The sequence below is a fragment of the Diceros bicornis genome, chromosome 16 (assembly GCF_020826845.1).
Source record: "Diceros bicornis minor isolate mBicDic1 chromosome 16, mDicBic1.mat.cur, whole genome shotgun sequence".
NCBI lineage: Eukaryota > Metazoa > Chordata > Mammalia > Perissodactyla > Rhinocerotidae > Diceros > Diceros bicornis.
The window spans coordinates 11453848-11478570 of record NC_080755.1 but is presented as its reverse complement, the minus strand read 5'-3'; the positions used below and the strand labels follow the sequence as shown (position 1 = coordinate 11478570).

General features: G+C 43.1%; 2 protein-coding genes across 10 annotated transcripts in view; one reads left to right on the top strand and one right to left on the bottom strand.

Moving 5' to 3' along the window:
• GNAL (G protein subunit alpha L) overlaps window positions 1–6992 on the top strand; it is a 142107-nt gene extending 135115 nt beyond the window's left edge. For 2 of the 4 annotated variants that reach the window (XM_058556784.1, XM_058556787.1), the window contains exons 12-13: window positions 4091–4190; window positions 5309–5464. In XM_058556784.1, coding sequence (XP_058412767.1) covers window positions 4091–4190; window positions 5309–5403 — 195 coding nt within the window. In that variant the 3' untranslated portion in view covers window positions 5404–5464. Of the gene's footprint in view, window positions 1–4090; window positions 4191–5308 lie in introns of all 4 variants that reach the window. The other 2 variants (XM_058556785.1, XM_058556788.1) reach the window with 1 other exon arrangement.
• Window positions 6993–7186: 194 nt separating this feature from the next.
• The window catches only part of MPPE1 (metallophosphoesterase 1), a 21929-nt gene continuing 4392 nt past the window's right edge, over window positions 7187–24723 (bottom strand). For 4 of the 6 annotated variants that reach the window (XM_058556793.1, XM_058556789.1, XM_058556790.1 and 1 more), the window contains 10 exons: window positions 19656–19835; window positions 17978–18373; window positions 15056–15164; window positions 13006–13109; window positions 12298–12372; window positions 10540–10648; window positions 10317–10385; window positions 10103–10225; window positions 9355–9495; window positions 7187–8331 (listed from right to left, as the gene is read on the bottom strand). In XM_058556793.1, coding sequence (XP_058412776.1) covers window positions 8149–8331; window positions 9355–9495; window positions 10103–10225; window positions 10317–10385; window positions 10540–10648; window positions 12298–12372; window positions 13006–13109; window positions 15056–15164; window positions 17978–18258 — 1194 coding nt within the window. In that variant the 5' untranslated portion in view covers window positions 18259–18373; window positions 19656–19835 and the 3' untranslated portion in view covers window positions 7187–8148. The remainder of the gene's footprint in view (window positions 8332–9354; window positions 9496–10102; window positions 10226–10316; window positions 10386–10539; window positions 10649–12297; window positions 12373–13005; window positions 13110–15055; window positions 15165–17977; window positions 18374–19655; window positions 19836–24723) is intronic. The other 2 variants (XM_058556794.1, XM_058556791.1) reach the window with 2 other exon arrangements.

The following is a 24723-nucleotide window of genomic DNA, read 5'->3' as shown; positions in this document are numbered from 1 at the left end:
GAAAAGAATGTATATTCTGCAGTTTTTGGATGGAATGTTCTGTATTTATCTACTAAGTCCATCTGCTCTAATGTGTCATTTAAGGCCAATGTTTCCTTATTGATCTTCTGTTTGGATAATCTATCCATTGATGTTAATGGCGTGTTAAAGTCCCCTACTATTATTGCGTTACTGTCTATTTCTCCTTTTATGTCTGTTAATAATTGCTTTACATATTTAGGTGCTCCTGTGTTGGGTGCATAGATATTTACAAGTGTTATATCCTCTTGTTTGATCGTTCCATTTATCATTTTGTAGTGCCCTTCTTGTCTCTTGTTTCAGATTTTGTTTTGAAGTCTATTTTGTCTGATTTAAGTATTGCTACACCAGCTTTCTTTTCATTGCTATTTGCATTGAGTATCTTTTTCCATCTCTTCACTTTCAGTTTGTGTCTTTAGGTCTGAAGTGTGTCTCTTGTATGTAGTATATATATGGGTCTTGTTTTTTTATCCCATGAGCCACTCGATGTCTTTTGATTGGAGCATTTAGTCCATTGACATTTAAAGAAGCTACAGATAAGTATGTACTTAATTGCCATTTTGTTACTTTTTTTCTGGGTGTTTTAGTAATTCTTCTCTGTTCCTTTCTTCTTCTCTTGCTCTCTTCCCTTGTGATTTGATGGTTTTCTTTAGTATTATGTTTGGATTCCTTACTCTTAATTTTTTACATATTTATCATGGGTTTCTGGTTTGTGATTATTACCATGAGGTTCATATATAATAACCTATGTAAGTAGTACTCTATATAAAATTGATGGTCTCTTAAGTTTGACTTCTTACTAAAAGCCCTACACTTTTACTCCCCTCCCCCATTTTATGTTTCTGATATCATATTTAGCCTCTTTTGTGTATGTGTATCTATCCTTTAACCTCTTATGGAAATAGATAATTTTAGTACTTTTGACCTTCATATTAGCTTTATAGGTGGTTGATCTGCTACTTCTACTGTTATATTTGCCTTTACCAGTGATTTTTTTTTCTTTGATAATTTTCTTATTCCTATTTGTGGTCTTCTCTTTTGCACTTAAATAAGTCCCTTTAACATTTCTTATAAGGACTTATAAATGTTATAAGTCCCTTATAACATTTCTAGTTTCTTGGTGATAAACTCTTTTAGTTTTTGCTTGTCTGGAAAACTCTTTATCTCTCCTTCCATTCTGAATGATAACCTTGCCAGGTAGAGTATTCTTGGCTGTAGGTTTTTCCTTTTCCTTTCAGCACTTTGAATATATCATGCCATTCCCTTCTAGTCTATAAGGTTTCTGCTGAAAAGTCAGCTGATAGCCTTCTGGGGTTTCCTTTGTATGTAACTTGTTGCCTTTCTCTTGCAGCTTTTAGGATTCTCTCTTTATCTTTAATTCTTGACATTTTAAGTATAATGTGTCTTGGTGTGGGCCTCTTTGGGTTCATCTTGTTTGGTGCTCTCTGTGCTTCCTGTACCTGGATGTCTGTTTCCTTCTTTATGTTAGGAAAGTTTTCAGCTATTATTTCTTCAAATAGATTCTCTGCCCCTTTGTCTCTCTCTTCTCCTTCTGGGACACCTATAATATGGATGTTAGTGCACTTGATGTTGTCCCAGAGGTCCCTTAGACTGTCCTCATTCTTTTTAATTCTTTCTTCTTTTATCCGTTAAGCTTGGGTGATTTCCGCTGCTGTTTCATCCAGCTCAGTGATCCATTCTTCAGTCATCTACTCTGCTGTTGTGTCCCTCTAGTGAATTTTTTATTTCCATTATTGTATTCTTCAGTTCTGATTGGTTCTTTTTTATATTTTCCAATTCTTTGTTGAAGTTCTCACTGTGGTCATCTATTCTTCTCCCAAGATCAGTGAGCATCCTTATGACTGTTAGTTTGTACTCTTCATCAGGTAGATTATGTCTCTTTTGTTTAGTTCTCTTATTTGGAACATATTCCTTTGTCTCCTCATTTTGCCTACTTCTCTGTGCTGATATCTATGTATCAGGTAGATCAGCTATATCTCCCGATCTTGGAGATGTGGCCTTATGTAAGAGATGCCTTATGGGGCCCAGCAATGTGCTTCCCTCTTGTCACCAGTTCTAAATGTTCCAGGAGTGTCCCCTGTGTGGGCTACGTGTGCCCTTCTGTTGTGACAGAGTTGCTGTTGCTGCGGGCACAAGGGTAGGCTAGGCTGACCCCTGGGCCAGCTGGTTGTAAGGCTCAGCTGTGTGCGGCTGCTACAGTCACTTTAGTCACTTTATTGGGTGGGGTGAGCCCCAGCACAGCTGGCTGCAAGGTCTAATAGCACGCACCTTCTGTTGTTTTGCTGTTTAGTGAGTCAGGCCCCCAGTGTGGCTGGTTTCTAGGCTCAGGGGCTCACAATTGCTGTAGGCCTCTGGCCTGTGAGGCTGTTGTCAACTCTGTCAGGAGTGCAGCTGGGTGGGGCCAGCCCCAGGCATGGCAGCAATCATTTCAGACATTGGAAGGTGGGGCAAATCCCCAGTGTATCTGTTTGAGAAGGCAAGTGGCACCAGTCAGCTGCAACCAAGCCCCACCGCCCACAGGCCCACACACCCCGTCAAGTCAGTCCTGCCCTGCACACATGCCCTGTCCCACAAAGTGGACCCACTCACCCTGCTGCAGAGGTCCCACACAGCCTGCCAACGCAGGCCCGCCCCTCGTGCACACCCTACCCCGCCGAGGTGGACACACTCGCCCCACGGCAGAGGTCCCACCTACCCACCTAAGTAGGTCTACAAGTTGCTGGAGGGCTTGCTGTTGGGTGGAGCCAGTCCCAAGGGCAGGCTATCCACCCTTGCTGAGCTGGATTAATCAGTGCTCTAGTGGACGGGGCCAACCCCTGCACTAATAGGCCAGGGGAAGAAATCCAATGGCGTCTGCCAGCACCTGTGTCAGCACGCCTGTACTAGATCACAAAAATGGCTGCCGCCAGTGTCTCAGTCCCTGGAGAAGTAGGCCCAGCCACCTCCTGCCTCCCTGAGATGCGCTCATAACTTATCAAGCAACTGTCTTTTACCAAAGGACTATGCACCTTTCTTTCTGGTGATTTTGTGTTGGTTTCCAGAACCGGTGAATCTGTGCGTGGACCTTCAAGAGCAGGCTTTTCTTTGTCTTATGTTCAATAGCTTTTCTGAGGGTATTCCCTGTTGGTTTTAATAGCCATCAAAGCCAGGCATTGTGGCACTTGTCTCGGTTGTGCTGAATTCAAAGGCTGCTTATTGTGGCATAGATCTCCCGCTCAGATCTCCCACTCCTCCAGGAAAAGCTTTGCACCTTAAGATTGCTCCCAGCTGTGAAGCACCATGGCTGGAATGTGGTTTTTCCCTCAGCAGAGGGGTATTTCTGCCTCTTCCAACCCTGTCAGTGTTGTCCCTTGTTGTTCTTTTTATCCAGTTTCCAGTTCCCTCTCAGAGGTAATTGTTCCATAGGTAGTTGTAAATTTGTTGTGTCTGTGGGAGGAGATGAGTTCAGAGTCCTCCTACGCTGCCATCTTCCCAGCAATCTCTGAAGCCCAACCTTTTAAAGCAGAAGGCGGTGAGTGTGAGATTGGCTCCCTGTGTCTTGACGCTCTTAGCATCTGTTAGAAGCAGCCTGTATTTTTTCAGGCTATCTTCCTTGTATTTTACGAGCTCCCCTCAGATTTCCTTTACCTGCAACATTGTTTCCTAGAAGCGGCCTCAGAGAGTTGGGCAGCAGCCAGGTGACCCAGCCAGGCAGATCTGGAACTCCCTAGTTTTCCTTGACAAGCTTATTTCTGTCCTTTTTAATGCAAGACAGTGTGTTTAGAGATTTAAACCATTTGAATTTTGCAAACTGCAACAGGCTTTGTAATGACTCCATTCCTTAAATTTTTGTTGCTCCAGGCAGGGACGAACTCGTCAGATTATTACAGAAGAAAGCCTCTTTTTTCATTCATTGACTACGCACTTACTGTGTGTGTGCCATGTGCCTCACCGGGTGCTTTAGAACTAAAAAGATATGCAACCTACACATTTCAGTGTCCATAAGTAAAAAATTTTTAAAAATTGCTCAAGAGAAGCCCAACCATTGCTAAAAACAAGTGTCTCCCCCTAGGTGGAGTTTCCCAACCTGGTGAACATTTTCACAACAACCCTGCAGGGGCCCTGGCATTTCTCTAGCGACTGTTTTCCAAGATGCTTTGCAGAACAAGAAGGTGGGGGGATGAGAGGACATCCAGGGATTCCTGGGGGCACCTATGAGGAAAGTTCCACATGACCTCTGCATTAGCCTGCTTGGGCTTGGCTAGAACTCCAAGATCAGGCATCAGCAGGGTTGGTTTCTCCTGAGCATCTCCTTGGCTTGTAGATGGCCATCTTCTCGCTGTGTCTTCACATGGACTTTCCTCTGTGTGTGTCTCCATGTCCTAATCTCCTCTTCTTATGAGTTCACCCATCTTATTGGATTAGGGCCCACCCTAATGACCTCATTTTAACTTAATTACCTCTTTAAAGACCCTCTCTCCAAATACAGTCACACTCCAAGGTGCTGGGGGTTAGGACTTCAACATATGAATTGTGTCCCCCAATTCAGAGGGACACAATTCAGCTTATGACAGCCTCTCTCCACACTGCCTCGCCTAGCTTCATCATGCACATGTGCATGTCACACCAAGATGTCCTCACAAATCATGACTGATGAAATTTAACTCAGTGTTTCTCAGTTATTCGGCCACAGAGCACTTTTCTCCCAGAACACCATGAACCTTCCATTGCTAGCCAAGGGACACCCCTTGGAACCTGAATTTCTGTGTGGAGGAGGAGGCAACATGACTGATGCACTCTCCATGCAGAACCACTAGTCATATGTGGATATTTAAATTTAAATTAATTAAAATTAAAACTAAAAATTGAGTTTCTCTGTCGCATCAACTAGTAATAGTGGCTACCATATTGGCAGGGCAGATATAGAACGTTTCTATTATTGCACAAAGTTCCATTGGAAGGCACTGGTTTAGACTTTCATTTCTGGAAAATTCTACCCTGAATTCTACTGGCTGTCTTTTAAATGTACATCCTGTTTCAACTGAACTCTAAGCTTCTGTGGGCAGGAGGTAGGCATAAGGTTCTCCAGCAGTGTGTTCAGGATTTAAACAGTCCCTACGGCTGTGTTCCTATGTCACACGAACAAGACAACTACTCCAAATCCTCTAGTCTGTAATGAAAGTGTTACCTAAATTCTTCTCCAAGAATTAACGGGGTAGGGGCAGCGTTCACATGTACCCCTGGGCATGGTAGCCAGGGCCCCACAGCACAGACGGCTCTTTTTTTGCAGAGGATCAGCACGGCGACAGGGGAGGGCAAACATTACTGCTACCCGCACTTCACCTGCGCCGTGGACACGGAGAACATCCGCCGGGTGTTCAATGACTGCCGTGACATCATCCAGAGGATGCACCTCAAACAGTACGAACTCTTGTGAGGCGGCCCCGGGGCGGGTGGCGCGCCTTCTCGGGCCTTCTCCCCGCCCGCCTCTCCTCTCTCAGCAACCCCACCAGGCAGAGCATTTATTCCAGGACTGCCTGTCAGACCCCAGTCATGGTAGAAAGTAGTGAGTTCCCAGTTGCATCCAGCTGCCCTGTGTCCCGTTCTGTGTTGGCTCTGTGTGTGACCACCAAGCCTCTGGCTACCTCTGTTCCCCTCAGGTTTGGTTTGTAGCTTTTGTTTTCATTGAACACGGCCTTCCATGGCCTCCCCACCTCCACCAACTTGTGTCACTGCAAACCATCCGCTCTCCCTTGGGTGACACTGCAGTGAAATCTCTCTGGGTGGGGACCTCTTTTATTCATCCATTCAGTGATTTATTGATTCATCAAGAACTTGATAGATGGCGGAGAACGCACTTTATTCCGAGTGATCAAGCATGATTGTAGAGGCTCCTGTATGATGCGGTGGGCCACACGCTTTCTGGTTCTCGCTTTAAGAAGCTGCAGGTGGACAAGTGGCCGCCCCGTCTGATCTGCACTGACCTAAGCCTTAGAGTAGACTCCAGGCCACAGAGTGGAAAGAAATCCTTTTTTAGTCATATTGAGAGTCGCTGCCAGCCTCAGGCATCTGAATTAGAGCTACTTTGAGCCTTTTACATTTAGGCAGAAAACCTACCACATTCACTACTGCAGAGTGTGTCCTGACTAAAAATGATTCTCTAGACGTTCACAATGCTTCGGCAATAGTCTCCTTCCATATGTTCTTTTTATTGTTGGTTTATTATACTGTACAGACCACAAAATGTAATATTATTTTGTATAATTACTAAAGAAAAATCCTTGTAGATCTTTGTGCCTTGATTATGGCTATACCTGTAAAAGAAATGTGTTTTTATTGTGCTGAACAGCTAAATGTCAACATTACCTGCCACTTACTCAGAAAAAGGGAATGAATGGTATGTGTAGAATTTAGGATATTTAGGTTGGTACTTTTTAAAATACTCCTTGATAAGAAAATAAATGTATATAAACTATACACGTTAATCACATCTTACAAACAATGCTCTACCAACATCACAGGCTTCTTTCAGGGAACCAAGGATGTTTTTTCTCTCCAGACAATAAATTTCTCAATTACTTTGCTATTGAAAGACTTTTACAAGTTCTCTGACTAGGGACTAGGTCAACCATTCCCTTAGTCTGAGCTTTGAACCACTTACTTGACCACAGGTTCTGCTGTAAACAAATAGCAAGAAGAAGACACGAGCACGTCAGCGTTTGTGTCTGACTTAGGAGAATCAAAGCAGGCAGCTTCATCAGTCTTCTGAAGAAGAAACATTACAAAACCTTTATTTGAAAAATAAAGTCAAAATATATGGCTGTTTCTCAAACTTAAAAGATCTGCAAATGCAGCCTCAAGAGTTCTGGTACAGTCCGAAATCTAGAGCACAAGAATCACTGTAGCAGTGACGTTCCATGTTCTAACCACAGCCTCAGCTTCGAAGGTAGTTTTCTTTGGTCGAAAATAATCTGTAAAGATTATTTCAACAAAACAACTCCAGAGAAGTGATAGCCTCGCGTTACTTCATTAATTTCCTTTTAGTCTTTGCTTAATATTTTCAAGTTTACTCTATAAATCAGCATTTCATAATCCTTTATAAACGTATCCACATTTAAATACTACTTTTCCATGAAAGAAAGGATGACAACTTTATAGACAATCAATGCAAAAAACACATTTTATTTCATTATCACCAAATTCCTGCTCCTCTCATCCTTAACGGTTTCATAAAACTCTCAGTTGAACTGAGACATACAAAGTGGAAATTATTTTCAGATTCCATTGCAGTTTCAAAGTAAAACATGAAAAAAAACTGAAGAGAGACATCCCCACACATACACAAAAAATGAAACTGTATATTGTTATGTGCATTATTACTCAACGACTCCCCTGTAACTAAACTTTCTATTTAAAAGCTTGATTAAAGAAAGAGCCAGACTCAGAAAAAAACACAAAAAGAATATATTTTATCTGGCTTAAAATTATAAAGACATATTTATTTTTAAATATCAAAAGCCACTTCTTAGTCCATTTTTCAAGTTTCTTTTAATCATTGATAGGCATTAAATTCAGCTTTAACGACTTGGTCTGCTAGAGAGAAAATTACACATATCTAAAAATCTGATTCCATTAATTTAGCACAGAAGTACAAAAGTCTGTGACAAAAATATATTCCTGCTTGTAGCATCTGTACTTTTAAGTGTACAGCTTTACAATATATAGGAATTTGAGAACCACTTCATAGGAGGAGAGAAGCAAACCCATGTCTGTGTACACCTACTCCCAAGTGTATTCCAGGGCTGCAGCCCATCTTGGGGAGGAAAGACTGTCTAGTGCATGCAAGTGATGCCATCAACAGCTTTTACATATTGTACAGATATCATCTTGGTTATACACATATTTGATAAAATGAGAAAACAGACTTGTTGTAGAGTACATGTTCCATTTTTACAGCATGAGAACAGCACAATCAACTATTCATTCTGCAGTAATTTGCATCAGTGATTTAGAATTTCTATGATGTGCATAAAGACAGCCTACCTTGGTCTCATCTCACTTAAGCACTGCCCGAAGTTCAGTTTCTTTGGCTTTGATATTTATTACTAAATGCAAAAAGTCTCCTGCTCTTCATGTTGTCTTAGGTTTTCTGAGCAGGTTCCAACCAAGAAGACAAGGTGAGCCTAGAAGCCCAAAGTGAACTAATATGAGGACCACAAGGAACCCAGCTGCTCCACAGTATATGATCAGAACCGTGTCCTCAAAGGGGAGGTAGCACTTGGCAAGGGCATAGTCTGTGGGCGTGATGCTGCCCTGGAAAGGAAACGAGAACATTAGGCTGCAGTGAGAGCTCCACGCCCCGCTCCAGCACAACAGTCTGACTCAGAGACAACAGAGGAAGGCAGCCTTCTTGGCTTACTCAGGTGAGACTAAGAGGGCACACCTGCAGCCTACACAAGCCACCGCCCACCAACTACAGGCATGAGCGAGAGAAGGGAAGTCCAAGGGTGCTGAGTGGATACGGTCTGTGGGGCTGACCTCTCCGTTGAAACTAGCCCCCAGCACAGTCGGTTCCTCTAAAATGTAGTGGGCACACATGAGAGAGATTCAGAGGCATAGAGATTTAGTTCAATGGTCATTGGGGGACAAGGAGTACGAGGCTATTTTTCATGCCACTTGAGGCTAAAATAGGCACTCTGTTACCTAGAAATACATGTGCCAGTGGCATCTCGGTGGGCTTTTTCCTTTTTTGGTAGACATTTTTGCTATGTGGAATGACAGTGGAGAATGTTTTCATTTACTTTGCATTTGAAAACATGAAGTTTTCCCTATCTTTTGATGAAGTGAAAGTACCTGACATAAAAGCATTATGAACTGGATGCTGGAACCATGGGTAAAAGAAAGGAGCTGAAACATGAGATGGTCACTGAGTGAAACACCTTTAGTCAACCTGCAGGAGCTGGAGCACTGCTCTGCCAGGGCAGGTGCACATGTTTGGAAAGACATGATGACTGAGCACAGCTAATGAAGAAAGGATCCTGTTTCCTTAGAAAACTACACACAGAGCCGAATATCAGAGGACGCTGCTGTCCCTGAGGGAGAAAACTCTGTAAGATGGTCCTCCCTCAGGCCTCCAGTAATAATGCCGTGTCTATTTGTCCCCAGAGCGGTGTTCAGACAGAGGGCAGTGTATCCAGCTAAGTGTGCGTGTGGTGTGGGGGAAGTTCATTTATGGCTTTTGTATATTTTTACAGATTGCAGCAATTAAATAGTTGATTACTGTGTTGATTTAAATACTTATGAAAGCTTTCTGACGAAAATAAACATTCACATTACCATGATGAAACTGGGGTTGTTTCTGTTCCTCCAACTGAAAGACGGGACGCTGAGCTCGGGGGTCCCGGCCCCGTGGAGCACCTCGCAGGCGCTGTGCGTGTGGCCGCTCAGGACCAGGCGCGGCCGGAGCCACCACAGCAGCTACCGCGTCCAGGGAACAGAACAGGTGGTTAGTGCTTGGATGGAGCCTTGCCAAGGCCCAGAGCCAGGCCACCGCTTACGTCGTTAAATAGGAAATCCTTACTTGGTAGGACTGCTCTGTTTTTTCCTTAAAATCCTTTGGTTTGTTTAGACTCTATCAAAATTAAGTTCAGGCTCTTTGGGAGAATCTACTCTTCTTATCCCAGATTTTATATTTTTTAATTATATTTTACTTTTATAAATATTTTTATAAATTTATCTCATAAATATATTTATAACTTATTTTACATAAATATGATTTATTACATTATATATTATATAAATATATATTTAAGAAAGCACATCTTAACTAAGTCCCTAAAAATTTAACTCTAAGTCCCATTCACATTTCCAAATACATTTAGGTTAGTGGAAAAACTTTGAATAAAGAATAGCTGAGAATATTATTAACTTGATATTAGGAAATAGAAGTGGATTTACTGAGGGGGAAAAAAGGAACAAATGATGAAATGAAAATCTGAGATATTGCCAACACCCTGGCCCCGTCCTCGGGTCAGTAACTGTGAAAGTCATCTGTCTTCCGGTCAGCATCGGGACAGGAGCAAACCTTTTGCGAAGCCTCCCGAGAAAGCACATCGTATCTCTCCTTAAAGGGGATGCCCCTTTCATCCGGAGGTGCCGCGTCCTCCCCAGAACAGTTAGCGTCGCTCCTCCGGTAAAGTGGAAAATGCTGTCCAGGGTTTAGAGAGGAGTCAGATGTGACTTCATGAGATTCTGGGTGGCTCTGCCAAATACACGGGGCCACTTTCTCCCCCGCTCACCTGCAGAAGGACTGGGGCGGATGCTGGCAGCGGGGGCCCATCTCCACACCCGGTGGAGCGATGCTCCTGCTGGTCAGAAATCAGTTAACAGGGAACCCAGCCCTCACTGAATGGTAGGAAGGGAAGAGGGATCTGAGAGATTGACAAAGCACAAAGAGCACCGACTGGCTGTGCCTTAGAAGACGCCAGACCGGGCACCTGTGCCGTTGAGAGGATCTCCTACCTCTCGGGAGCAATTCAGTTGGTGAGAAATCGCGATGAGCTCAGCCTCTGCTTCAGAGCAGATGTTGCAGCCGTCCCCTTCCAGTGCGACGCTGTTGACCAGCACGAAGCTGAAGCAGACGGGAGCGAGAAAGTCAGGGCCACTGGGCTCCCCACCGTCTCCTCGCAATACTGTCCCCGCGAAACAAAAGCCAAGTACCCACAGTGGGAAGAAACATGCCCCAGAATGGCTTTAAATCTCAACTCAACTATTCTGTGTTTTTAGGTACGAGTTGATATTAAGAAAACAAAATAGCATTACTCGGAGTGGAGTCCAGGATATGGTAAAAGGATTTTTAACCCTGAGTTGTGAGAAATCCCAGATTACAGAAGCTCTGAGGTCAGACTACCACTACTCAACATCTAAGTATGTGTCCTTGGGCAAGTTACTTAGTGTATCTGTGCCTCATCTGTAAAATGGGGGTGTAATGGTACACTCATGCCATCAGCTTGTTGTGAGGATAAATGAAACAGTACAACACCATAGAACTGCCACTAGAAAGGACTCAGTAAGTGTTAGATACTGTTATCACCACGTAAAGTGAGCCACGGCCAACATTCAGTGACCTCCACCCACTCAGCAAACACGATGGGGGTGGTGTTGGGGGGGAGCCGCTGGTTAGAGCTAACTGGTATGGATAATCCCAAACTAGCATAATAACAAAGTCAGGTATGTTTATCCTTCGCAGTCACTTTACCTTAATTATATTTTATAGACTCCCATAAATATGCTTTTTTTCCTACACACATATCAACTGGGCATGAAGAAGGTACCTATTGGGTAAATACTGGTTGAAATTTTAAGAATTTAGAGATGAGGAGCTGAACAATCAAATGATCTGAAATATGATAAATGTGTTTAAAGTTTCTTGAACTCTCTGCCTAGGGAGAAATATCTCAAACTGTGTCAAGTCTCCATATGACTTAGGAAGGAAGCTACTAGAGACATGCCCTACAGGCAGAGGGAGCATCTGTGGAGAGCCCACTGCATTCTGGGCTCTGGGAGCTTCACAAAGGTTGTCTCGTTTGATGGGCCCAGTGAGCTGCTACGGCAAAAGTCAATGGAGTACCAGACACCCGCTGGAAGGATGTGATCAAAATAGGAGAAAACCTCCTCTCCCTCCTTTTCTCTCTCCACTAGGTCTGCAACTAGAATAATGTGTGTGGTCTTGTCCACTATGCTATAAACATGCACACGGACCAGAGAGAGTCCAGAGACAGATATGAACGTGGCCACACAGAGGGGGAACCAGTGCTGATGGTGAGACTAAAGGGTTAGGATGCTTTGATCTAAAAATCAAGGCTGATGGAAGTCGGGGGTGGGCACACAGCTCAGAGCACAGTGAACACACTTGCCACCAAATCCTAGGACACCATAACCACAGGAACATCCTTTATAAAGGGAAATCAGTAAACTTTGAACAAATAAAAAATACTCCTTTACAAAATGCGCTGATGAAATTTATATCACCTAAAGACAGTGCAAACAGAAAGAACAAAACTCCCTCCGTGGCTGGGAAGATTCCCTGTGGGCTGTTAAGGAAAACTAGAGTAGTGACTCCGATGGAGACCGTCAGCGAGGACAGCCTGAGGGTCCTTCCTCAGAAACTGTAAACCAAGCCAGACAGAGCACGAGTCTGACCCAGTGGGGCAGTCACCTGGGAAAAATTAAGTTTCCAAGGATTAAAGGTCTTCATAAGAATTCACAAATAATACTCACTTAATTCCTTTCCAAGAAAACAGCCTTTCAGGGTTGAAAACTTTCTCAAATCGTTTTATTTTGTACATGTTCATCCTACATTCAATGGTAAAGAGAAACATTTTTCAGAACAAGCCATTTTAGAACCTCTTGAGAGTTATCATGAACACGGAAAATGACTTTCAGGATTCGAGGGCCAGCCTAGCATCGTTAATTCAGAGCCCTAGCTGGCCCCAGGCTATCAAGGTGCAACTCTCAGCTCCACTACGGACTGACCGTGTGGCCTGGGGCAAGTGACTTAGTCCCTGGGGCCTCAGTTTCCCCACTGCTACAATCGGGTCGTGGTAAAAATTAAATGAGTTAATATATAGACGTAAAGTACTTAAAACAGGCTGGCACATCATAAGCACTATATAAATATTAGCTATTAAAGTCTAAATTATCTTGTTTTCTGATTTCCAAAGAAAATAATTGGCCATTAAATGTAAGTTTCAAGTTAGAACCACCCAAGGGCACATACAAATCATTCATTAAACAGAGATTTGTTGAGGGTGTAGATGGGCCAAGACAGTAATCCTTGCTCTCCTGGAGCTTACATCCCAGAGCTTACATCTTTCAAGGAATACAAATTTCCTCCATACAGCACAAATAAGGCTTTCACCTGAATTGTAGGTTTAAAATGACAGTTACCAAAGTTCTGATGGTGCAATGCTTTAGTGAACTACTTACTGGTAGTGGAAGCCAATGTCATGGTTGCCAGCAACCACCTTCAGCTGCACATGACGTGGGTGTCTGAACATTTTCTGAAACCGCTCAACATCGTCTGCCCAGGCCTGTGAGAGAAGGGCCACTGCCTGAGACCCAGAACCTTCTCTTCCCTGTGGCTAAAAATCATGCTCCTTATTTTGACAGTGAAAAGTTAATTCCCCTGTCCAAATCAGATGTTCATAAAGTTAACGTAGAACTTAGAATTTCTAATTCTATGTCATACTTCTTTTTCCAAGACTAACTTAACATTCTAATTTTTTAATTTGATGATAAATTTTGATTAAATATTATCCCCCATCTTAAAACATTCACTGGTGGGGCCGGCCCGGTGGCGCAAGCGGTTAGGTGCGCGCGCTCCGCTGCGGCGGCCCGGGGTTCGCTGGTTCGGATCCCGGGCGCGCACCGACGCACTGCTTGGCAAGCCATGCTGTGGCGGCGTCCCATATAAAGTGGAGGAAGATGGGCACAGATGTTAGCCCAGGGCCGTCTTCCTCAGCAAAAAAAGAGGAGGATTGGCGGATGTTAGCACAGGGCTGATCTCCTCACAAAAAAAACAAAAACAAAAACATTCACTGGTACCCTCAAAATATTTGGCACATACACCTATTATTTCAAAATCCCCTGAAGACCATTCATGGATCCCAGGTTGAGAATCACTTCCAATCTGGACATGTTATAAGAACAGGCTCTTAGGAAATGTCAGGTAAATTCACGTGTCTCGCCCAAGGCAAGGATGAGCACACCTCTCAGCATTAGCATTTCCCTGTGGCTACAAATATGGGAATGAGAACTGATGAGATGTGGGGGAAAGAAAGACAAAATTCAACAAATATGTCAAGATTATTCTGATATTAAAGCTTGAGAATTATGTTCACATAGTTCTTATTTTTATTAAGCCAAAAACATAATTGGACAAACACTCTAGGGAAGACAATACCCTAGTTAAATAGTAATCAACCTAAAAGTTTTAAATATGACCCAACCTGGGAAATATGCTGGATAGAGAGTCCTTCAATACATTTACAAAGACTTCACTTTAACAAATATTAAAGTCAGAATAACATAAAATCAGAATAACATAAAACTAGAAAACCATAAAAAACAAAGTGTTGCCGTTAATTTGCAAAAGCAACGTGTATATCTAACCTCATTTTATAACAAGTTGCTTTTTACATATAGCATTTCCATTATCTCAATTTAATTATGGACTAGATTACAACAAACATTGCAACCCTATAAACAGTGGGTTTCTATCATATTTAGACCAAGAGTTTCTTTGTACAGCTTTTGGATTTTCCTGGGAAACACCAATGAATTTTTTTTTTTTAATGTCTTCCAAAAACCATTAGTGACTGAACACTTTTAACTAAGTAGCAAGAACAACTTTTTTTTTTTTTTTTTTCTCATTAGTTTCAGGAATGTAATAAGCAAAGCATTCTGACAGCTAAAGTCAGAACAGCCTGTATCTTTGGTTTGTGGAAAGGCTTCCACCACCTCAATTCCGAGCCAGAGGTCTCAGCGATCCCTGAAGGTAGAGGAACCTTACACCAAGCTTCCATGGCTCCTTCTAGACCTCTCCCTCAGGAGAAAGAAAATAAGAGGAAAGTAGCAAGTACCTTTTGTAGCACAATTCTCATAATATAATGGCTCAATGGGTGTGTAAAGTCAAATTACATTTCAGTATGTATTCTGTAACTTTGGTGACCAATGAAATAGCTTCCACCTTGCCTATTTCTCCCTTTCCCAAGAGGTTCCTGGAAATATGCATTCCAACAAAGTGATGTCTGGCCAATCTACATATTTCCTACACAGACAAATATAAGATTAGCTATTCTAACTCAAGATTGGTGTTAGACACGGATCCTAATAATCTTCAAGACAGACTATACATTTGTAATATTGGTACTAAGCAAAACTTCCAACCCTGGCTGATATTGATTCATGGATTCTCTGGGCTGTCTATGCTGGACCCTCAAAGCAGGATTAGGGTGCCTGGATCGCAGGGTCCTACCTGGGAGGAGCTCCACTTCCCTTCATCAAAGATGTCCCCCAGAATGAAGATGACTTCTGGCTGCAACAACCACAGAGCTGTCTGGAAGGCTCTCTCCATTTGCCATTCTCTTGAGGTCAACAGGAAAAAGTAAGGCATCAGTCTGTTTTTTGCGTGGAGCTTACTGCTGTCTTATGGGCCATTTAAAAAGTGAACTAAATGATCCCATTCTCCTTCCATGGCTCCACCCTTACATTCCCATCCTCTGCTTGGAAGCGCCAGAGTCCATATCTGATGTAGGGAACAAAGGCACCAAAGGAGAATAGGGCTGCCCCTCCCACACATCTCAAAGACTGGCTTCCCCTATGTGGTACCCACAGATCAGGCCCCACACTGCACCCCAAAACCATCACTCAGTCATGAGAGCCCCGGGGATCTGAGAGAGCTTAATGCAGCTTCCAAAGATGCCCAATGTAGACTGATTTTGACGACATCGAGGAGATGATAGCATCTGGCTTAAGTTTCACTTCTTGAAGGGACCTCAACTTCCTTCCTGCCTTCAGAGTTGGGGGGAATCAATGACAGAAACAGACTAGCCAATATTAAAACTGTACATCCTGCACACTTTAGACATACAAGTAATCATCCCATAGATAAGACAAGCAAACAAAGAGACTGGGATCTGGAACCTGAGAGGCAGTGGCTTAACATCCCAGCTCCATTCACCAACCAGTGGTGTGGCCTTGAGAATGTTGCCTGCTTTCTCTGAATCCCAGTTTCTTTATCAGCAAATGGAGATAATAAAACCTACTTTCGCAAGATAGTTATGGGATTAAATGAGATAGCATTTGTAAAGTGCCCAGCACACAGTAGGTATTCAAAAATGTCAATGTTTTCTCAACCGTCCCTTTCTTCTCTCTAACCAACTAAAACCTATGTCATTTTCCTAAGGATGCCAATCCTTCCTCCTTTTTAAGGCATCCTCCCAGCTGCTTTTCCCCTACCAAAGGGGAATGTTACATCCTGGAGCATATAATTAGGGGAAGCCAATTTTTGGCCAGAGAAAACTTTTCAGGCCCCATATAAACCACTGTATGTACACATCTTAACTCGAGATACCTCTCAAAATACATTTCTCAGTTTTTCTTTTTTAATGTTATTCACACGGCAGAAGAAAGCATCTAGAAACAGCAGCAGCAAGAGAGCAGGGAAGATTTCTTGGGGGACTGGTCATAAATAAAGCTCACTTTGTAAGACCCAAACAAAGCCAAAGGAACTCAAGTTTCACCCTGGCCCTTCTCTAGCTCACACCTCTTTTGGTTTAAAACTCTGAGTAAAAACATATAGCAGCCCCTCCATCTTTCCTTCTTTTGTCTTGCCTTCTTCATCCACCCCTGGGGCATTACAAATCTCACCCTCCCACCTGACATAAGGTTCATCCATATCCATAGCACTCCAAGGATATTCCCACTCGCAAGAATAAAGACCTGTTCAGAGGTGCAAATGAAGCAATGGTAAGGAAAAGGGGTCAGGGTGCTGGGTCACCAGGGGCAAGAAGGAGGCTCTGCTGATCAGTGGTTGAAAGCCTCCGTCAATCACCTTTTGGTGGGCATTATTCACAACGGCCAGAAGGTGGAAGCAAACCAAATGTCCATCGACTGGTGAATGGATAAACAAAATGCGGTCTGTACGAGTATTATTCAGCATTAACAAGGAAGGAAATTCTAATACATACCACAACAGGGATGAACCTGTACGCTATAATGCCAATTGAAATAGGCTAGACACAAAAGGACAAATACTGTATGATTCCACTTATATGAGGTACTCAGAGTAGTCACACTCATAGAGACAGAAAGTAGAAGAGTGGTGGCCAGGGGTTGGGGGGGAGGGGAAATGGGGAGTTGGTGTTTAATGAGGACAGAGTTTCAGTTTGAGATGATGAAAAAGTTCAGTTGGGATGGTGGTGATGGTTGCACCACAATGTGAATGTACTTCATGCCACTGAAATGTACACTTAAAAATGCTGGGGCTGGCCCCATGGCATAGTGGTTGGGTTCGTGAGCTCCACTTTGGTGACCCAGGAGTTTGCATGTTCAGATCCCGGGCACAGACCTACGCATCGCTTATCAGGCCATGCTCTGGCAGGCGTCCCATATAAAGTAGAGGAAGATGGGCACAGACATTAGCCCAGGGCCAATGTTCTTCAGCAAAAAGAGAAGGATTGGCATGGATGTTAGCTCAGGGCTGATCTTCCTCACCAAAAAAAAAAAAATACTTCAGATGGTAACTTTTATGTTATGTGTATTTTACCACAATTAAGAATAATTCTTTAAAAAGCCTTCTGGTGGGAAAACAGACAGACTATGCTGGGCAGGTCTAAGCTGGAGAGACAAGACCTGATCCCCTCCCCAGGGAGACAGCCACGAATCAGCTCCTCTTGCTGCCCAGAGCAGGCAAAAACCAATTACACACCAGTGACAATTACAGAGCAGGCAAAAACAATTACACACCAGTGACTGTAGGAGGGGACCACCAATCCAGCTCTATTTCTTCCTCTCCCTCAGTGCCGGTAAACCTTACCTTTGCTGACCACGCCCACATGCGGGCGTTGCTGTGGGCATTTTCTTCACACAGCCTGTGAAATTTTTCATACTAGCCCATTTACAAACAAGGAGGCAGAGACAGGTTCTGAGGGGCTCTAGTAACTCGTCCAAAGTCACAACTCTCAAACCCAGACCTGTCTCCCAAATTCAGGGTCCTTGTATATAACAGATGCTCAGTAAATAGTAAGTTCAAGGAAAAGTCAAATGCCCCACAAGTCCTCCTTTAAGAGGAAAATAACTAATAAGTACCCGGAAGCCATTAAGCCTGACCTACGGAGAGAGGGCTATACTTTTTTGCCTGTAGAATTTCAGAAAGATTCCTGATGTGGGCTCCTACCTTCGTAATTTGTCTAGCCAGTGGCCTCTTACTTCCCCAAGCAAGTGGGTATCAGCCAAAAATATGGCTTTCAGCACAGGTTCAGGATTCTCTTTTTCACCACCATAGGCTGGAGTTTTCACCTCAGGCCAATGACACTGAAAGATCACTAAGTAATAGATTAAAAATTCACAAAATAGAAGCACGGCAAAGACAACAGCTGTGAGTTTCAACAGCAAGAAACTCCTCCTCTTTAACAGACAAAAATTCTGCCTTCCAAACCCCAGTCTGATTGTAGCCATTTCTCCTGCCCAAAAGTTGCCAGCAACCAAGAGTCAAATCCATCAAGGATTCACCAAGAGAAAACTGTAGAATCCTGGGTAAGGTGCAGACGGTGTCCAGGTCTTAGCCATGTACCTACAGGGAAAAGGGAAAGAATTGGATTATGTACCTTAATAATGCCACTACCACCAGCTCCCTCTACAAAGAGCTCATGAGTTAAGACTCCGATCTACATTCCCAAATAAACAAATTGTCCTGTACTTTTACAATGATAATATGTCAGATTACTGATAAGGAAAATAACCGGTTTCCTAGGAGGTCTCTATAAGCCAGAATTGTGCTATTAGAATGATCTTCCCACTAAGATGATAAAGCTTTATTACCACTTTGGAAATTATCAGACAGGAATCTATCGGAAGGATGTTTGTTAAGGTAGGAGACATAACAGGAAAAGTACACAAATAGGATGTAAGTATAATCTGACTCCCCAAAGGATTCACCACCACCCCTCCAGCACCTTAAAAATCAACAGGTCATAAGCCCCCTGTAATGTGTTGCCTTTGGTGTGAATTCATCATTTTTCTATACTCTTTTCCACAAAAGAAGTGAATATTCATGGATAATGCACTTCACAGACCCCAGCAATGCATTCCACACCAGGCTCAGAGGCCAGGGTCTGACAGAGCCACTGTCTGTGAACACTGCAGTCAGATTATATATGTTTTCACAAAAATGGGTTTTCACCTGCAAATTAGCCTTAAAACTCCGGATGGCCTTCTTTTATGACATTAATGTGCAGTGGTTTCTCTATGGGAAGCTTTAAAACGTTTATGGATTCATCTGAATCCAAGATGAACTTTGCATCCTATAAAGAAAGCATCTATTTTTGACACATCTGAAGACAAATGTTGGTAAAGGGATGGCCTGAGATAGGCCATAAGAGGTGGCCTTCTACTTAAGGTTCCTCAATTAATGCTCAAGATGAGAATCTTAGAATGAGTGATGACCTGGAGGCTACTGAACTCAGATAAGGGAGAAGCGTCAGAAGTCCTGCAGGGGGTGGGGGCTCTGGGAGACCCTGACCCTAGCTAACTGAGCCAACGAATAAAGAAAATCCTTCTCTGAGGAGATGATTTTCTAAGATGAATCTAGAAAACTTCATATGGTTGATAGGCAAGGAGTCAAGAACACTTTCGTTTCTATGGGAGCTAAAAAAATCTCTGTGAAATTCAGTCTTCAGAACTATTCACATTTGCACATAAAATCCCTAGCTTACTTCTCAGTGGTGGTCTATAATAAGCAACCATAAAGATATAGAAAATTTTGAAAACCTTACCTAAAAAAAAATAAATAGGGGTTAACATGTATTTTGAGCCATTATCAAAAGTTTAAAACATAACCCCAGAATTGGAAATACCTTCAGAAAGTGATAAATGAGGAAACCTCTCCATGATTATTCAAATACGGCGCTGGCAATTGTTATGCTGTGCTTAAGTCCTCATTTTCGTTCGTGGCTTTTCAGAAGAAGATGAAATCATACGAAAGGAGTGAAATGAACGGCTTTGTGCTTCAAGTCTTCGTCCTTCTTCTGTCTGCACTGGAATGGCATTATTAAGTTATTGATTAAAGAGGGAACAGTACACAAGTGCTAGATTTTAAATACAGCCGGCCCTCTATATTCGCAGGTTTCGCATCCACGGATTCAACCAAGCCTGAATGGAAAGGCCTACAATGGTTGTGTCTGTACTGAACACGTATAGACATTTTTTTCTTGTCATTACTCCCTAAACGATACAGTATAACTATTTACATAGCATTTGCATTGTAATAGGCATTATAAGTAATCTAGTATTTAAAGTATACAGGAGGATGTGCAGAAGTTATATGCAAATTCCATGCCATTTTATATAAGGGATTTCAGCATCCACGGATTTTGGTATCTGTGGGGGGTCCTGGAACCAATCCCTGCAGATACTGAGGGATGACTGTATGTCCTTTCAGATAGAGAGGTCAAAAGCAGCCTTGCATGTAATCTGGGATCCACTGCTCTCACTGGAATTAGACTCAGAAAATCCACAGTATCTTTATCAACTGGGTCTGGACCATCAGTGATCAAGTGTCATACCTAATCCTCTTTACTTAGAACTTCCTCACCACCTCTGTTTTCTCTAAGGTTGAACCACACATGCCACATAACTAGAATCACCATATACTTTATCTCTCAACCGGGGACACCTTGGAGAGTGAAAAGTGGCACTAATGATAATAAAAACAGGGCAATAGTGTAAACCAGGACTGTTCAAGGCAACTCAGAATGTATAGTCACCCTCTGCATAACTCCACTCTATAAGGCTAGTGCTAAATCTGATGCAGATGAGGAAAAAATAACAGCGCTTTTTTGCTGTCAACCATCAGTCTGCAATCAAACTTTAGAATAATTGTACAAATGCTGTTAGCAACCATTCACCAGTGTGGCTAAGGGTATGGATTTTCTACTTGGCTGAGACTCATAAAAGAGAGAAAAGAAAGAGACTCTCAGGAATAATGAATATATTCCTTAAGACCATCTAATTTCCTTTGATTCAATTATCAAAAGCAACCATTTATCTTACTATCTCATTTTCTTTCAAAAGGCCTAGAATCTCCCAAACTCCTAAAAGCTAAGGCCAAAACAGCTGTAGAAACCTCCTAAAACCTTAATATTTCCTCAGACCATAGAGGACTAGTTGAGAGGGAAGGAACCCCAACCTTCTACGGTTGGATGTAGGGTTCTTCTAGTATGCAAACCTTTGCTCCTTACACGTTCCAAGTTTCCCAAGAGGAAAACCAGAATGACAACTTGATAATTGCTCTCCACGTCTTTGAATCACAGAGAACCTTGTTTCATTAGTGATGATTAAGACCTTGGAACACAGCAAGGAGAGACGAGCGGCCTGGAAACAAGGAAGGCGGACGTGCCCTGGTTAAGTGCAGCCCAGGGTGGGGTCCAGGGGTCGGAAGGACACAAAACTACAGTCCTCCAGCTTCTCTGTACCAAAAAAGAGCAGGATGGATGACACACAGAGACAAGCCATGGGTCTGCACTCACAGGCAACAGGAGCTCTCCCTGACCTGACTCCCATGTACCTTTGATCCCACTGAGCCCCCTTAACATGGCCTCTGCCTCCAGGCTGACTGCTGTGGAGGCAGGACTAATTAGTCAGCTCAGATAAGGAGGGCAGAGCAAACAAACCAAAGGTTAGGGAGCCCTGCCCTTCCCTCAAACATCTCTGTTCTTTTTTCTACAAAGAAATAAAAAATATTCTCCACAGAGCCATTTGACTAGAGGAGTTGCTAAGAAAGAAGGAAGGAGGGAGGAAGGAAGCGAGGAAAGGTGAAGAAGGAGGGACAGCGGGAGGGAGGAAGGGAGGGAAGGAGGGAAAGAGAAAGCGGGAGAGCAGGGAAGCTAGCTGGTGCTGTCACATATTTTCTTGAGCAAACCCTAAGACCACGTGAATCAGCTCTCTGGTATAACGTGATCATCTTTAAAAAAGAGAACTCCTCATCAGTGAAAATCCTCTTTGACTACTTCTGACGCCAAATCCTTGCACTGAATTCTTTTTGCTCAAATCTTGGAAAACTACTTTTTTTCCTCTATCCAAAACTCTTTGTATTACTCATCAAATTAGTATGTCCAATATTTTCTTCAATGTTATGGCCAAAGTACACTCCTTTTACTTTCTGAAATGAACACAGAGTAATTTTCAGGGCTGACGGGGGTTGGGGAAGTGATCCATTCTCTCCCTAGAAATGGCACAGCAAGGCCACCATGCCAGGCACCATTCAAAACCACACATGAAGTAATGAGATGTCAGTCCTACCAGATGAGTATACAGGGACCTTCTCCCTCTGCTCACTTCTTGCACCAAGCCTCAAGCCAACCTCAGGGGCAGAACTGCTTCCTCTTTTCTGAAAGCTGAAGGGAAACTTGCTGACCACCAGCAATTGGGAGCCACGGAGACATTCCCACCACCAATGCAGACATGCGCAAACTGAGCCTGCCCTTCTTGGCAGGAAAAAGGAAACCTAAAAGCTCTATGGGTAATTAGCAGATGCTTGTTCCTCTTCCAGTATTTTATCCTATGTTATGAACACCCAACCAGAGAGAGCAGCTACACTGAATTAAAAAGAACCCAACCCACAGCTCTGCTCTGTGACCTTGGGCAGGCCAATTACCCTTTCTGAGCCTCATAATGGGGATCACAGAACCTACCTCCACTGATGTCGTGGAGATCAACAGAAATAATGTTCACGAAGGTGCTTTTTTTAAAAAAGTAAATCCTTCTATGAGGCAGGTATGTGAGGATTAGACTAGAGAGAAAATCTTACAGTCTGATGAATTCCAACAGGCTCAGGGCAATGACACTGAATTCAAATAGCCATAATCAGACAAGGGAGGAGGACCACCAGAGAATCAGTCACCTGGGGCTGATCCTGCTCTCTCCACTCACTTCCTGAGTTGCACTTTCCAATGCTTCATATCTGAAGTCGCCATACGCTTTCCTCACCAAAACTGAACCTTCAATTTTATCTCGACCATAATAAATAAGCCAGTGATTGCAAATCTCCACAGCCACACAGCGTGAATAAATAAATGCTACTATCTCCCCACGTCCAGGCTCTTACAGGCTAAAGGAGAGATAACGTGTTCTTTCCTAGACAAAACGAAAAGAAGTCTGGTCTTTCATCAGAGCATGTGCGGTACTACACTCAGGCCCGAATGCAACCATTTCTTCCTGCCTACTGAATAAATACACGGAAAAAAATATGCTTATCTATCGGGCCGGCCCGGTGGCACAAGCGGTTAAGTGTGTGCGCTCCGCTGCGGCGGCCCGGGGTTCGCTGGTTCAGATCCCGGGCGCGCACCGATGCACCACTTGTCAGGCCATGCTGTGGCGGCGTCCCATATAAAGTGGAGGAAGACGGGCATGCACATTAGCCCAGGCGTCCCATATAAAGTGGAGTAAGACGGGCATGCACATTAGCCCAGGGCCAGTCTTCCTCAGCAAAAAAAAGAAGAGGAGGATTGGCAGATGTTAACTCAGGGCCGATCTTCCTCACAAAAAAAAATATATATATATGCTTATCCATCTTGTATCGCTAGACTGTAAAACTACGACGTTTGGATAAAGACTATAGTCTGTGTGTTGCCTTCTTGTGATTAAGTGATGAATAATTCTGTCCATGTTAGAAGCTTTCCTTTGCATTAGTGGGTTTGGGTTCAAAAAGCAAAATTACTAACATATTATTGTTTTCACTCCTCAAGTTCAATTTGTCAACTTTATTAAACTCATCAAATGATAACTCGGCAGAAAAACTCTATGTGCCTCCCAACATAGTTTAGTCTGGCCTAGGATCAAAAGGCAGACGTGTGCCTCTCAGGACTCTCCTAACTTGTCTGGAAGGGAGCTGGATTTGGTATTAAAGGCCCTGAAAAATGCTGGTAAGAACTAAAGTGCTGAATCTCTGGTGTTTCGATTTCTACTATATACACAATTCTTATTCCTAACATCATAGATGATACTCTTAGAAAAAAAAAAAAAAAGCTCCACAACATCTAATATCCCAGAATTTTTCAAAAAGCTAGAAGAGGGGCCAGCCCGGTGGCGCAGCGGTTAGGTGCGCGAACGCGCTCCGCCTCGGCAGCCGGGGTTTCGCAGGTTCAGATCCCTAGGGCGTGCACCTATGCACCGCTTGTCAAGCCATGCTGTGGCAGCGTCCCATATAAAGTAGAGGAAGGTGGGCACGGATGTTAGCCCAGGGCCAATCTTCCTCGGCAAAAAGAGGAGGACTGGTATCAGATGTTAGCTCAGGGCTAATCTTCCTTACAAAAAAATTTAAAAAAAAAGCTAGAAGAGACCCATCACTGGTCTGTGAAATCGGTTTGGTGGTTTAAGACCAGAATTTAAAAAACAGAATAAAACAGAATAGAAAACATTAGCCGGTACCACACATAGTAAAGGCAAGGCATAGTCAAGTTTATTTCACAAAACTTTCGTTTCCATTTTTGTGTACATGTATCTATGTGTACTGGTCATGATAAAAAATGTATTTCTTCCTGTGCTAGGCTTTATGCTCCCTACAACAGGGACCCTGCCTTGTCTATCTTCACATCCTCCCTCCTCTCATGCCCAACATGGTGCCTGCAAACAGTAGGTGCTTAATAAATGTCTGTAGCGTTAATGGCTTACATTTAGTCTTATTTTCCCAAACATTTTAGAATTACAAACATACATATTTATCGCTCTTTTGGTCCTTTATCTGTCTTTAAATGCTTAACAGGCTATAGTCACAGAAACAGGAAGAAAAGATCTAGAAGCTGTTCCTGTTTCCTTTGAGCAAAGGGCCAGGCAGGAATTTAAAGATTAGCAAACAGGTGCACAAAACACATACTCTCACCAGCCACCATGTGGGACTCTCACAAAGGAGAAGCTTGGGTAGCTCTC